Here is a 13,658-nt window from a genome sequence, read left to right as displayed (position 1 = left end):
CTATTTGGAAAGTTCATTTAGGGTTCAGTATATAACTTAATGTTTGAATTTGTGGATCTTAAATATGAAGCTATGTTTTTAATCTTTAAAATAATTTACAGCGGCGACAACCCGATGTCTCATGGCCTTTATCCCTGAGCACATTCTGAAACATGTAATTTATCGTGCTTCCTGCTTCCCAGAGAACTGAAGACGATATTGCAAGTTGTATTATAAGTTCAATTTTTAATCGGCATTTCCCGAGTTCAATAAATGTGCATCTTTAAAAATTTAGTTTATGTTCTCGTATTATTTTTAAATTTGGTGAAATACTCCGATCAGAAATTCATTTTTAAAGCGCGATTGATCGCTAATGAATCACACGCTGAAGAGAATAAACTGAATTAAAACTTAGAAAAGATATTGTGTACCAACATCGTTTGCAGCTTGGCTAACTATTCAAATACAGACTGAGCTGAATACAAATAAATCCACAAATACTTCTCTCCATTTACTCTACTTCTATAAAATTTTCTTCTAGTTACAATTGGTGCCCAGTGCGTTCCACTTGTTAAAATTTCTTCTTATTCTAAAACAAAACAGAACCGACATTTCTTTCCTGTCCAAAGATTTAAAAATATTTGTTAATTAGTAATTTATTTGCCTATTCTGTTTTCTTAAATTTTGAACCTTGATTTCGGGCATCAACGTATAATTCAAAGAACCAACGGAGTCAAAGTGTGACAGTTTCAAAATGCTGATATTCATTCTTAGGACAGTAAAGGCAGAAATTGAAAAGCTGGGGATTTTCGGTTTAGCTGTTGTATACAGAACTGTCACACTGGAGTTGGGTGTACAGGGAGAGGGGGAGACAGAGGCTCGATTGCACCAGATCCGGGAAATCTTGACAAAATACTATTAGCGGCACACGAGGCTTAAACCTCGCCGTAGGTAGCCAGGCGAGGATTCTATATTGGCGTCGGAGTGTCACTTAGGAAGCGCGTTAGTAAGATAAAACGGCTACTTAAAAGTTGGGGTGTAAGCCGATGCCCCCTCGTGCATTGATATGTTAACACCTAAACTACACGCACAGACAGCCACATACAAGGTAGGCGTGACTATTAGGTAGGCGTGGACAGCCTCGGAAGCACGTGCGGCTGGGGGAGATCACATGCTCAGCCAGAAGTAACTAGTTGTTGGTACTAGCCGTTCCGCTAAGAAACAAAGGTAAGAAGTCGGCTGTAGACCCAAGGAGAAGTGTCAGACGCAGTTAGCCATGTCTGTTCGCCTGCGCTCGGAGTCATTAGCGGCCGGGCACACCGACGTAGGCGGCTGGAGGCACTTTAAATAAGTTTACCTTAAAATAGACACCAACTTACCAGACACGAGCTTTTTGTAGGAGAGATGGACCAAGTTGGAAGCGAATGATGAGAGCAACAACGGCGACGGCGTCCTGTTTGGCGACTTTGTTTGTTTCACCATAGCAACCATATCAAGTGAGGTAGGGCGAGAGAAGTGATTATCACACCAGGAACGTATTAGACAGGATCCTGTGGCCTTGGGACTGCCAACTTATGTGTCGGCACACAAGGCACGGGGAAGGATTGGCACGAGGACTCGAGCTGCAGCGATTGTACGCTTACCTTAACGGGCATGCCGGTAACGCTTTTATAGGACGTCCGTTTTCCCCGTGGCCAGTTGGGGAATTACAGGGTGCATGCAATGGGGTGTTAACCACTAGACAAGTAAGTTGTGTGACGTCATTTTGCGAGTATGATGTCACGGCCGGATGCCAGAGGAAGTACTAACAGGCGCACGTGAACGCTGTTGTCGCACGCGGGTACGTGCAGGCCACGCGGACTTCTCTGTATCACCAACATTTTCCGACGATGCTCTCTTACGCGATATTTTCGTAATCTCGAAGTTTAGTGTCGCGTGCAAGTGTCTCGGACTGTTTTTTTTTTGGCAGTTTTTTTTTGTGCTTTAATGTTTTCAAAACAAAGTGCTTTAGTGTTTGTTGTGGTGTTCCAGCTCTGACATTTTTCTCATCGGCCCGATTCCGGACATTTGGATGGGCGTACACATCCTCTAGCTGTCATTGGACGTCACATTCACTGAAGGATTCCGACATAAGTTGACGAACTTTCAGCGATAAGTCTCTTCCGCAGATTGCAGAATTTGTGTGCGCGGGGGGGGGGGAATACAATGATCAACGTTTTCCTTATATGAGCTTCGCATTTCGTATATCATTTCTGTAAATAAGGCCATTCATAATAACGATGACTAGCCTGATATGCTTGGGATATCCCAAGAAAATTTTTATCAATTTCGTTGTTATGAAGAGTTAAATAATTTTAAATTGTAAACCATTTTATGTAATCAAAATCTAGTATATTGGCAATATCGTTTATTCACGATATTGGTCTCGAGTTTTGCATTTACAAAAATAAATCATCCGAAAAGTCTCAACCAGAAATGGTTTCTGATATTAACCAGAATTTAATGAATTAATTTTAAATACGAAATTAAGTAACTGATGCGTTTCGATAATTGGTAACTGATATGGAAATCTGGATATTATTTTGAACTATTCTTCATATGAGATTTATTATTATTACTTTTTTATGGAACCCTCAAACACTAAGTATTGCAACCTAATAGTACAGCGAGTGGGTTAAAGAATGAGAAAGATACTAATTGGCATTAGACTTGAATTCCTGCAGATTGTAATTTCGGGAAATACATGTGAGGAAAGGTTGTTCCAGCGAACGGAAGCAGAAGGGATAAATAAAGAAGATAAAAATGAATGGTTGAGGCACGTGTTCAGACTGGTCTGGAAGACAACGGAAAATTACAGATGCTATTCAGAAGAACAAAGTGTCCATGAAGTACCTACAGAAAAGGCATGCAGCAGAAAGTCTGCGAGACAGAGTGGAGAGTTCTCGTAAGAGATGGGTCATTGACCTGACTGCTCCCTTTGAATAGAGTCGAGCTCTTGTTATAGTACGGTTTTAGGAGCATCAGCGACTAAGGCCATATTGTGGTCAATTCTTTGTTGGATTAAAAACCCGAGTTTTCGGGAGAAAAAACCATGCTACCCTCTTCTGAGACCGACTAACTTAGCCACGTTGCGAAAAACACCCGTAAAAATTGAGGCGATTTTGGCGTCATTGACGGGGATTCGAACTCAGGTCTTTTCCACCTGGTGTGAGGAGGGCGGCGATTCTACCAACTGTGCTCCCCACGAGGTCGAATTGAGTAGCATGAGGTTTTTCGGATTACTGTCCCAGGTGTGGGAATAATATATAATAGTAGAATGGGTTTGAGATGTGTAAGAAGTCGGTAACTGTTTAGAAAAAATTTACACAAAGAAAAAAATTTTTTTTTTCTTTTTTAACCAGCAACATCGCAATATTTGTGATGTGCTTATATTAAGGGAGATTAGAAATCAGGATGATCCCCAGCAGGGATATGTAATCTTGTTTAGAAATATCGATCAATAGATGTTTTGGAGAAATTGGATTGAATTTTAGGAGTAAAGTTAAGTTTTCTTCACTCCATTGGAGAATTACCTGGAATCGGCATCTTATTGGTAGTGGATATTCGAGAAGTTGAGGTTTGTCTTTGAAAGGTAAGGTTACTCAAACGTAAAAGTGGAATGTAGTGTGCTGTTGTTGTTTAAGGGCTTTACGGCGCAAGGACAGCAAAGGCCATAATGCGCCTAACTATGGTGATGTTAAATACATAGTTCTATCTGTATAGATGTTATTCAAGTTTATATCGTGTTCTACAGTTTTATCTGTTTGAGGAAATCAAAAATTCTCACATGTGGTGTGTCTGCTAGTAGGTCAGATATGCTGAGAGAGGTGTTCGTCGTGGGAAATGATATAAACATAGCTTGTCGCTCAGTACTGTACTTGGGACAATCAAGTAGATGGTCGACAGTGAGCTGAGTGTTGCAGTTTGTATACAGTGGCGGGTCAGTGGCTGCAAGCAAATAAAGATGTGTCAGGTGCGTGTGGCCTATCCTTAATCGGGTTAATACGACTTCTTCATGTCGGTTCTCACGTATACTAGATCTCCATGATTTTAGATCTTTTTTTTATGCCAAGTACCTTATTGTTGACTTGATTCTGCCAGATATGTTGCCACTGTTCAAGGCATCGTTTATTTATAATGTACTTATAGTCAGATGCAGGTGTAGTGAATTATTGGTCTATAGGATCGGTAGCAGTTTTGGCAGCCAGGTCGGCCTGTTCATTTCCAGAAATGTGACTAGGGATCCAACATAATAGAACTTTCTTCTGATTTAATTTAGTCAGAATATTCCAGATCTGTCTAAAAAAGATCATCATTTTTTGTATTGTGTTGCATAGCACTAATGGAGCCGGTATAAATAACGCTGTGCAGTCTAGTTATTAAGAGTGTGTAGTTTAAGGCTATGTGGATAGCACAGAGTTCTGCAGTACAGCTGCTACATTCAGTGGGGGAGTTTTTTCGGCATAGTGATGTTAGGAAAATACTGCTGCTGCACCGACATGCTTTTCAGTTTTAGATCCATCTGTGTAGATCGGTGTGTACTGGGTTCTCAATGTGGCATGTATTTGTAGCATGTTCTGTTGGGACATGGTGTTTTCCCCTGGCTGTGAATGAAAAGTCACACGGTGGTATATGATACATCCCTGGTGGGATTGCATGAGAGGCAGTAGGCCGTATCAGTAAACTATGAATAACATTTCTAGTTAATACACAAGAGGAAAAGAGTGAGAGGAAGAACTGAACCTTGGGAGAACAGCGGCTTAACTGAGAAATTAGAAGACGATGAGCTATTTACCATCACTCGCAGCAAAGCGGTCAGAGAAAACTATCCGTCTAATAAAATTAAAAAAAAAAAAAAGGCTTCTAAACAAGTTCCCATTCATAAGATGGTAGCTTGTTTAGAAGAAACTGCTTCTCCAAAGATTCGATCAAATTTATCCACAGATAAGTAACGCGTTAAGTCATTATATACTCAGTGGATCAACACTTAGGGCCATTGATCAGATGGAAGGTTCCGTGATAGGATGAAAGTTGGCTTCATTACTTTGGAAAGGGTAGAGGTAAGTTCAATGGGACGATAACTGGATGGGTGTGAGTTGAGCAAATTTCCATGTAGAAGGAAAAACACAAATGGAATAAGAAAGCATAAAAAGTGCTTCAAAAACAGGTGCAAACTCAGGAGTATAGGTTTTTGAGAACAAGTGGAAATATGCCATAGGGGCTAGAGCTTTTCTGGTATCAAGGCCATTGAGAATATTCTTCTAACGTCCTTTTGTGGGACGACCACAACAAGCATTAAGTGGAGTTTTTGGTATAGCAGAAGGTGATTTGCCAAAATCATCAATACACCAGGAGTTTAGAAGAAAAGCAGGATGCTAATACGTAAGCTTTATCTTTAGTCGAGGATGCGATAGGACCATCAGGTTGTCACAGAGGCTGAAGTATAGATGGAGAGAAGTTGCAGCCGATAGCCTTGGCAAGAAAACAGAAGGCTCGACTACCACTTAGACAAGAGGCAAGTCTTCTACACTTAGCCTGTTCAAAATTTAGTTTGGATTAATGGAAAATTGAATTGCTTTACAGTTTCTGCGTATGAGTGTAGGCAGAAAATTGCGATATACTACGTTGAAATATTTTTGAACAGCATCAGCACATTTATCGGTAAACCAAGGTTTAGAAAAAGGACGAGATTTTTGGATGGAATGAAGAATAATGGATTTCATCCCTACAAGAATATTTCACTGAAACAATCTGAACAAACATTAGGATCGAAAAATTTTAAATAGGAATCTAAGCAAGGAAAAGAGGATTACAAATCTCACAGATCGTTGCCACATTGTGATGTTACTCGACACGAGGCGGTTAATGGCCATGAAAGAGGATTCATTGCAGAACAGACCATGTTGAGCTCAGGTAAATAGAGGACCACTAATATTGTACTTTGAAGGGTGGTTAGTAAGGAAAAGATCAGTGTTGGATGTGTGGTTAGGATTGTCTGGTGTTCTTGTGGGCACAAGTTCTATACGGTCATTACTAATTGCAAAATTCTCAGCATCTTAACTTGCTCCGTTAACGTAACTAGTAAAGTAAAGCCATCTGGAGTGGCAAACATTAAAATCGGCAAGGAAAATTACTTCACTTTTAGGAAAGTTAGATTTGGGAAAGTCTAGTTTCAAAGAAAGGAAGTCAATATATATTGCCCTACCATTAATATCCGGACACTTGCCTTTAGACAAAAACAACAAAAAAAGCTTTTATTGTGTCATTTGATATTTTGTACCGAAACCTTTTGCTTTTATGACAGCCTTCAAATCTTCGCGGCATACTCTCAACCAGCTTTTATAAATGTCAGGTGATACGTGTTCCTCCACCCGGCCTTGTTCTTTGGCGATCTCGACGTGCCCGTACCCGACGATCCAATACATCCCAAAGATGGTCGATAGGATTCAGATCAGTATTCTGGGCTGGCCGTTCCAACTTTTCCATACCCATATCCTCAAACCATTCTATTACGACCCGAGCAGAATGGCATGGCGCGTTGTCTTGCTGATACAGGTATGGGCCTTGCTCGAAGTATTGCATAGTTGTCCAGATTTCCTGGTATTGTACAGCATTCACGGTTTTGTTGATAATGACTAATGAGCCCAAGCCAAACCATGAAAGGAGCTCCATACGACGACACTGCCCCCACCAAACTTCATTATTGGGAGGATACAATCAGGAAGGAACTGTTCCCCTGGCACAGTTCCTTCACAGGAACGGCCATCAGACTGGTAGAGTGCGAACCTCAACTCGTCGGTGCATAGGACTGTTTTCCACTGCTTTACAGTCCAGGATTTGCGCTCCTTACACTATTTTAATCGGCATCTAGCATTTGTTGAGGTGATCAATTCTGTTGAAAGTGTCATCTTGCATGCCCACTTTTGCAATTGTCTGTTTGAAGCCCAGTGTGCATATTTATAGCAGGTTCTGTGACATGTTGCATGCATATGACCTGTTTCCCCATTCATGGGGGGGGGGGTTCTCCGGATATTAATGGTAGAGCAGTGGAAGTGCTGAGTAATTTGCAGAGTTAGAAGAACCATATATGTAACAAATGAATTTGACTTAATTGGGTAAAGATTTTAAGTCATAGGAGATCAAGAAGAGAAGGCTCGGATTAGGAAGTCTATGACAAAGAATATCAGAATGGACAAGGTGGTTGTCTGCCCTGAAAAGTGGTGATTGAGATTCTATCAGATAAAGTAAGTGGGACTTGGCAGATTATAGGTGGAAATGGATGTCATTGAGATTGTAACTGAGACCAAGTATATTTGTCAATTGAATGAGGAAGTTTTTTGGGGGTTGGGGGGTTTACATCTTTTTGCAGAAAAGCTTTTCTGTTTAACTATTCATGACGGATTGAGTAGATAGGTAAAAGTAAGAGGGAATCACATGAACAATAGTGAAAATCGTGATGGGTATTACTACGATGACAGTGCTGGCGAGTCATGAGTTAGGTGTCGGCGAATGTTGGAAAATGACACAGTTTAGCATTTAAATGACAAGCTCTGATCTATTTGAATATATGCCGATATCACCTTAAACATATGGAGAAGTGGACGTTTTTCCTTCGTTTCGTTTTTGATTAATAAATCGCTTTTACGAGGGTAGGCTGATAAGTTTTGTGTTTGACTCATAACTGGTAAACAATTGAGATATTTTGAAAATTCAAAATATAAATGAATCTTTCGAATGTTCTATACTCAAAGCAAAAAGCTCACTCTGTAGCATAACCAAAACTCAGTCAATATCCATTAGAATGAGCGCTGGTGCAATAGGTACGTCAACGCGCTTAAAACAGCGTACTATTATTGAATTCTTAAACGCGGAAAGGTCATTCCTGCTAAAAGTTATCGGCGAATGAAGGGTGTTGTTGTAATAAGAATTTAGGATCATCAGCGAGAAGCCCATATTGTTCCGCGTATATTTTCTGGAAAATTGCATGTTCTGTGATCGATATGTCTGTTTCCAGGAGAAAAAAAAAACATGCTACCCTCGCTTGAGGCCCACTAACTCAGCCATGTTGTGAAAAAAACCCAGAAAAGATAACTCTTCACTTCATCAACGGGACTCGAACTCGGATCTTTTCCACACGGTGTGGGGAGGAAGACGATTCTACCAACTGTGCTAACTACGAGTGCGGCGTACGAATGAAGGCTGTTTATGGCGACGAATGTGTCGATAAAAGCACCTCGAGTAGGTGGGCAAAGAAATGTGGAGATAGCGAACCAGAAACAGCTGATTTGAACGATAAACCTCGCATTGGAAGATCGATAACGGTATTCGATAAAATACACAAATTGTGAATGACATGAATCAAAGTGATTGTTGCATAATCCAAGATTACATTGCTAGTGACCCGAACATCTGGAACCGAGAAATCCAATAAATTGGATTTCTCGGTTATTAAAAAGTTTGGGCAGCATTAGTTCCTCGAATGTTCACTGTGCAGATGAAGGCCGAAAGAGTTCGGATTAATCTGCAGTTGTTGAACAGTCATCACAAAGAAAGGAATTGATTTCTGCATGGAATTGTTACAGAAAGTGAGAGATGGGTCCACCATTTTGATCTCGAAGAGTAAAGGAAATACATGGAATATCGTCACAATGACTCTACACGACCAAGAAAAGTTTATGACAAGCATCTGCCCACAGGGTTATGGGTACCATGTTTATGTACGCGCATATTTACCTGATTGATTTTTCTAATTACTTGAGGAAGAGGATGAGTCGAGTTCGCGGTAACACCGAACTAATCACACTATCTCTACAATGCTCGGTCACACACTTTTCGACCAACACTCCGGGCGTTGGAAGATAAGTTCGTTGTTCTTCCTCTACCCTTCCTACAGTTCTATTCTCTTACCGAACCTTTCAAGCGGAACTTGAAAGGCAACCATCGCCCGAGACAAGCTAGGTCCGACCACGGTGTGTGTATGTGTGTGTGTGTGGGGGGGGGGGGGGGTAAAGACCATTAAAGTTTTTCAATTGAGAGGAATTGCATGGAAGAACAGCGCTTGCAGTCACTGTGCTAGATGCAAGAACCCAAGTTCTCAAACTGTGATGGTGGTTCCTGCATACTTCTTTTATTATCCCTTACTGAGATTTAGAGGAAACGGCTACGAGTTAATTTCAGTTTTTAACACCGTTTTAAATCGATTAGCGTCCCAAAAAGCGAATAATTTTAATGAATAGTGGATTGCAACATCTCAACTGAGTTTTAATGAATAACGGGTTACAACAATCCCTTGGAGTTTGGCTAAAAAATGACTAAAAAATGAATAGCAAGTGCCTAAAATTAGCGCTACTATAATTTCATTATCCCTTGGAGTTTTTGATGAATAAGATTCGCCCTTTTGGTGATGTTGTTCGATTAAATAACTTTAGGTCGACTGGTAGATAGCTCCCTTCAGAAACGACTAAGTTATGCCCAAGCACTGTCATTGCTGGAGCAATAGTATTCCCAGACAGTAAAATGAGAAAAGCACGAGGCAGAGCAGCATTCAAAAGGACGTTACTTCTCGAACTGTGACTTGCATTGCGTCTAACTAGGTTTTCTCTATCACTCCACATTTCCTTTTCTATTCTTTTGAAAAGAGAATTTAACCTTTTACAAATCAGACGCTTTGCAATATCTTCTTATTGAACCAATCTGTTGCACGGCTTTCGTATATACCGCTGATTTCTACGAGCAGCACAGTTCTTCTGAATTCCCTCTGATTATTCATCTGAATCTAAGTGAAGTAGGCAAACGTTCTCCATCTGTTGAACCAACTCAGTGTACCAACTTTTCCTTCTCTTTCTTAATTTGCCTTTTGAAAATTATTCCTTCCAGGAAAGTTATTTTTAGATATTCAGATCATCAGTTTCGAGTTTGTCTTTTGTACATCCATTCTGCATATGAATGCTGTGGGTCAAGCACTTCGGATGCATTTGTCCTCTTCATTGGTCAAGTTTGTAATGCAAAAGTTCTAGAATAAGCAACATTTCCAATGATATTTTGCTGATCCATCTTGGAATTCCCATATTGGATGAAGTGTTCCTTAACTTCTGCCACTGATTTTTGAAGAATCCCCAATCCGCTTGATTGTCATAAAGGTTAGAGCTCCTTTCTTCGTTTAATGCTGTTTTGTGTTTTTAATTTATTGTAGTCAGTCGCGATTTCCCCTGCCCCCACGTCTTCTCAGGATATCCTTCGAGACTACTTGGGGGCCGCGACTTCCTGGTTGAGAGCCACTGGAATAAAGTATGTAGATGTGTCATGCCGCTTTGGTACACGCTGTTTGCTATGTAGATAAATACTGATTGGTGCTCATCTAAAATTATACTAAACCATCCTCTCACAGTTTCTCAGTATGTGGGAAAATAAGATTAAGATTTCTTTAATTTTATTTTTCACTTAATCAAATTGTAAGTGTGAATAAAGTTATTTATTATTATCGCGCGTGCTTTGAGTCCTTGCGAACGAACTGGACTTTTTACACAGCGTACGTACAATGGGGGCAAAACATTAGAAGCGTGTGGCATAGCGTCAAGGTATGTAAAATAGGAGCGATGAACGACGTGGCATGATTCGTCAGGTGACTGCGCGTGCCTCAGATACTGGTTGATAAAAGAAGAGTCATGAGTGGAAGGTGAAGGCAGTTCTAAGATAGAAAGGAAGAAATTTATTTATAGCCGAGTTCAGGTTGTGGCCGTTGGTGAATCATTTGATGCGGAGATTTAGAGACCTTGGCAGTGTACCGGCGTACCAGGGCAGCAGTGTCTCTCGTAAATGTATTGTCTCGAAAAAAAGCGAACTAAGCTCAATGCCTCGGGGGAAGTTTTCCAGACACCGACTGTTTGAACAGAGGAATCGGATTATCAGGACTGCGCGCTATAGCAGACATTATTTGCAAGCGACTGCCAATTTTATCAGATGTTAAACGTTAAGCTTATACCCTTGTACTATCTCAAAATCAAAAACCTAACAAAATCAAAACGTTGATGTTTCGCATCAGAGAAGCTAATCTTCCTTCTTGCCAAGCGGTTGAGTCCCACAGCATTAGTCAGGTTATCATTAACCGAATAACACCGAGCGAAAGGAAGACACCTTCACAATAGAGACTTGTTATCGCACCAGGTAACAGTGAAGACATTCATCATTAACAAGAATGTCTATCTACGTATTTCAAGGCTGAAAAATTACTTGCAGTTGATAGCACTGAGAATAAAAACAAAATCAGCAGAAATCTTTATCAAGTACATGAAAACGACAATCAAGTTTGTATTGGCAGAATTCGCACTGAAAAGTTACCGAATTAGAAAGATCTAGGAATAACATGGGACAGTAGCCTCGATCTAATGTCTTAAAAGCTTATATGGTCTTGAACAAATACTGGATGGTAACTGAGCAAAATCTTTAGGAACCGCTCCACCAAACTATCCTCCCATCTCTACATTGATTCTCTTCATAACCGTTGATATCATTCCATGAAAGCTTACTGATATCTCAAAGAACAATGGAACACTTAAGCTGAATAATTGCAAATAAACTTGTCACTCCAAATGTGAGCTGCATTGCATAGTTTAATTCCTAAAGGAGAAAAACAAAAATTGAGTTGGGTGTTTACGTGCAAACTAAAGAAAGTGATAGGTATATGTTGGATAGTTGGGACAGATCCGTTTAGAAGTTGTGTCAAAGCAACTAAGACGAGTGTGTATTGTGACTGTAAATTGCTTATATTCTTTTGTCAGTTGAAAACCCTAGTTTCTGTGAGGCAAGATCTCAAGAAACCCTCTTCCGACTAGACTAAACGCCATTTACAGTTGGTATAATCACTGTCCTCCCCATACTTGGTGGAAAAGACCCGACTTTATATCCCGTCAGTGACACGAGGAATTTTCATGAACCTTTTTCAAAAAGTGGTGCAGTTAGGTCTCAGGCGAGGGAAGCATGGATTTTTTTTTGTCCAGTAAACAGGAAACGACCACAGAACAACACATGCAGTTTTAAGTCGTTAATGCCACTAAAACGATACTACAACAGCGACATATAAGCTGGTAAACTCAATGTTTTTACATATTTGCAAGCATGAGTTAACACTGGAACGTATAACTGTATGTATGTATAAACTTTATTTTTATTTGGTTCATATGCAATTACAAACTTTGTCCTTAACAGCAGCGTATGCTAGAGGAAGGGTTATCTACTATGTACTCGGGGGAGGGGGGGAGGGGGGTGTTTATATAACGATTATATTTTGAGGCTGAGAACTAAGGTCTGAAAATTAAAAAAACAATTATAGCATATCAAATTTCGCAAATGTCCAAATAGGACCAACATGCTATTATACGGTTTGCGAGTTGTTTGAGGATTCATTGGCGAATCGACTTTTGGTCATACGGCATCGGTTTGTTGTTGTTTATTAGTTGTGAGCGCATCGGCTTCTGTGGTCATAATGCGCCTCTCTTAGTTTTGCTTTCTAGTGTATCGGTTTGTACGGTACTGTACGTGATTTTTGTTGTGTGTGTGTGTGTGTGTGTGCTATCGGTAAAAAAAAGTGTTCGAGGGTGATTTGCATGTTCTGCTGACTGAAAATTGCAGGATCATGCATGAGGAAATCCCCTTCGGCTGCTTACAGAACATCTGCGAGTAAAATACCTACTGGGTGGCAGTGATCACAGTGTGCTAATGCGGAATTTAATTAAAGACATACCTACTGTGAAGGGTAAAGGGAAAAGCTTTTGCTTTCGTAAGGGTGACTACATGGTTTCAGATAGTTTTTAAATTCTGTTCAACGGGACCAACTGATGATGTTACCAACAGCAAATTCTAAATGGGAAACAGTGAAGGAAGTTATCATAGAAGATACTGGGCTTTTCATGTCAACGAAAAAATACAATACCATTCAAGGATTATATCTAATTGGATGTCAGATGAACTGCTGAGACACGTGGGAGAGAAGAAAAGTGCATGGGATGCATATAAATTACCAGGTGATACAGAAGCCTATGGTAGATATAAATTAGGCTGTCTGTAATCAAGTCACAAAGAAGGTTGGACAAGCGAAGGCAGATGAGAAATCTTTGGCAAAGGATGCAAAAGAAAAGCAGCAAAGAATTCTATGTTTAATAGAACGAAGGGTTGACTTACATTGGGCTAATTGATGACAATGGATTAACTGTTGACGACCCTGCTCATGGTGCTGACAAATTGACAGGTATTTTGCATCTACATGCATACATGAATTCTTTACTGAAGGGATATTCCAGTAGTCTATCAAACTAACAAGGAGCTAAATGACTTTGATGACTGAAAGGAAAGTGGAAGAGAAATTATTGAAGCTGAACATAAAAAAAAAGACGCTTGGGGTGGATGGAATCTATCCAGTTATATTAAGGGAGGCAGCAAAGGTGGTAAGCAAACCCTTAGCCATAATTATGAGATCATCTTTGTATTAAGGGCAAGTCCCTATTTACTGGAGATGTGCGAAAGTATCCCCAATTCATAAAGGGCAATCAAAGGATGACACGAGTAATTGCAGACATTTTAGCTTAACGTCTATTCCAGGGAAAATTATGGAGTCACTAGTTAAAGATGTAATGCAGGACCATCAC

At 40.1% G+C, this 13,658-nt stretch overlaps 1 protein-coding gene across 1 annotated transcript in view; it reads right to left on the bottom strand.

Annotated features, from left to right (window-relative positions):
• Positions 1-1,657, bottom strand: part of LOC150078333 (uncharacterized) — a 29,259-nt gene extending 27,602 nt beyond the window's left edge. The window contains exon 1 of the mRNA XM_090384870.1: positions 1,359-1,657. Coding sequence (XP_090240996.1) covers positions 1,359-1,470 — 112 coding nt within the window. The 5' untranslated portion in view covers positions 1,471-1,657. The remainder of the gene's footprint in view (positions 1-1,358) is intronic.
• Between the last annotated feature and the right edge of the window lie 12,001 nt (positions 1,658-13,658).

This window comes from Mastigoproctus giganteus, chromosome 11 (assembly GCF_048544385.1).
Source record: "Mastigoproctus giganteus isolate SK-2022 chromosome 11, ASM4854438v1, whole genome shotgun sequence".
In the NCBI taxonomy this organism is placed as follows: domain Eukaryota; kingdom Metazoa; phylum Arthropoda; class Arachnida; order Uropygi; family Thelyphonidae; genus Mastigoproctus; species Mastigoproctus giganteus.
This window is presented reverse-complemented; position numbering and strand designations above follow the sequence as displayed.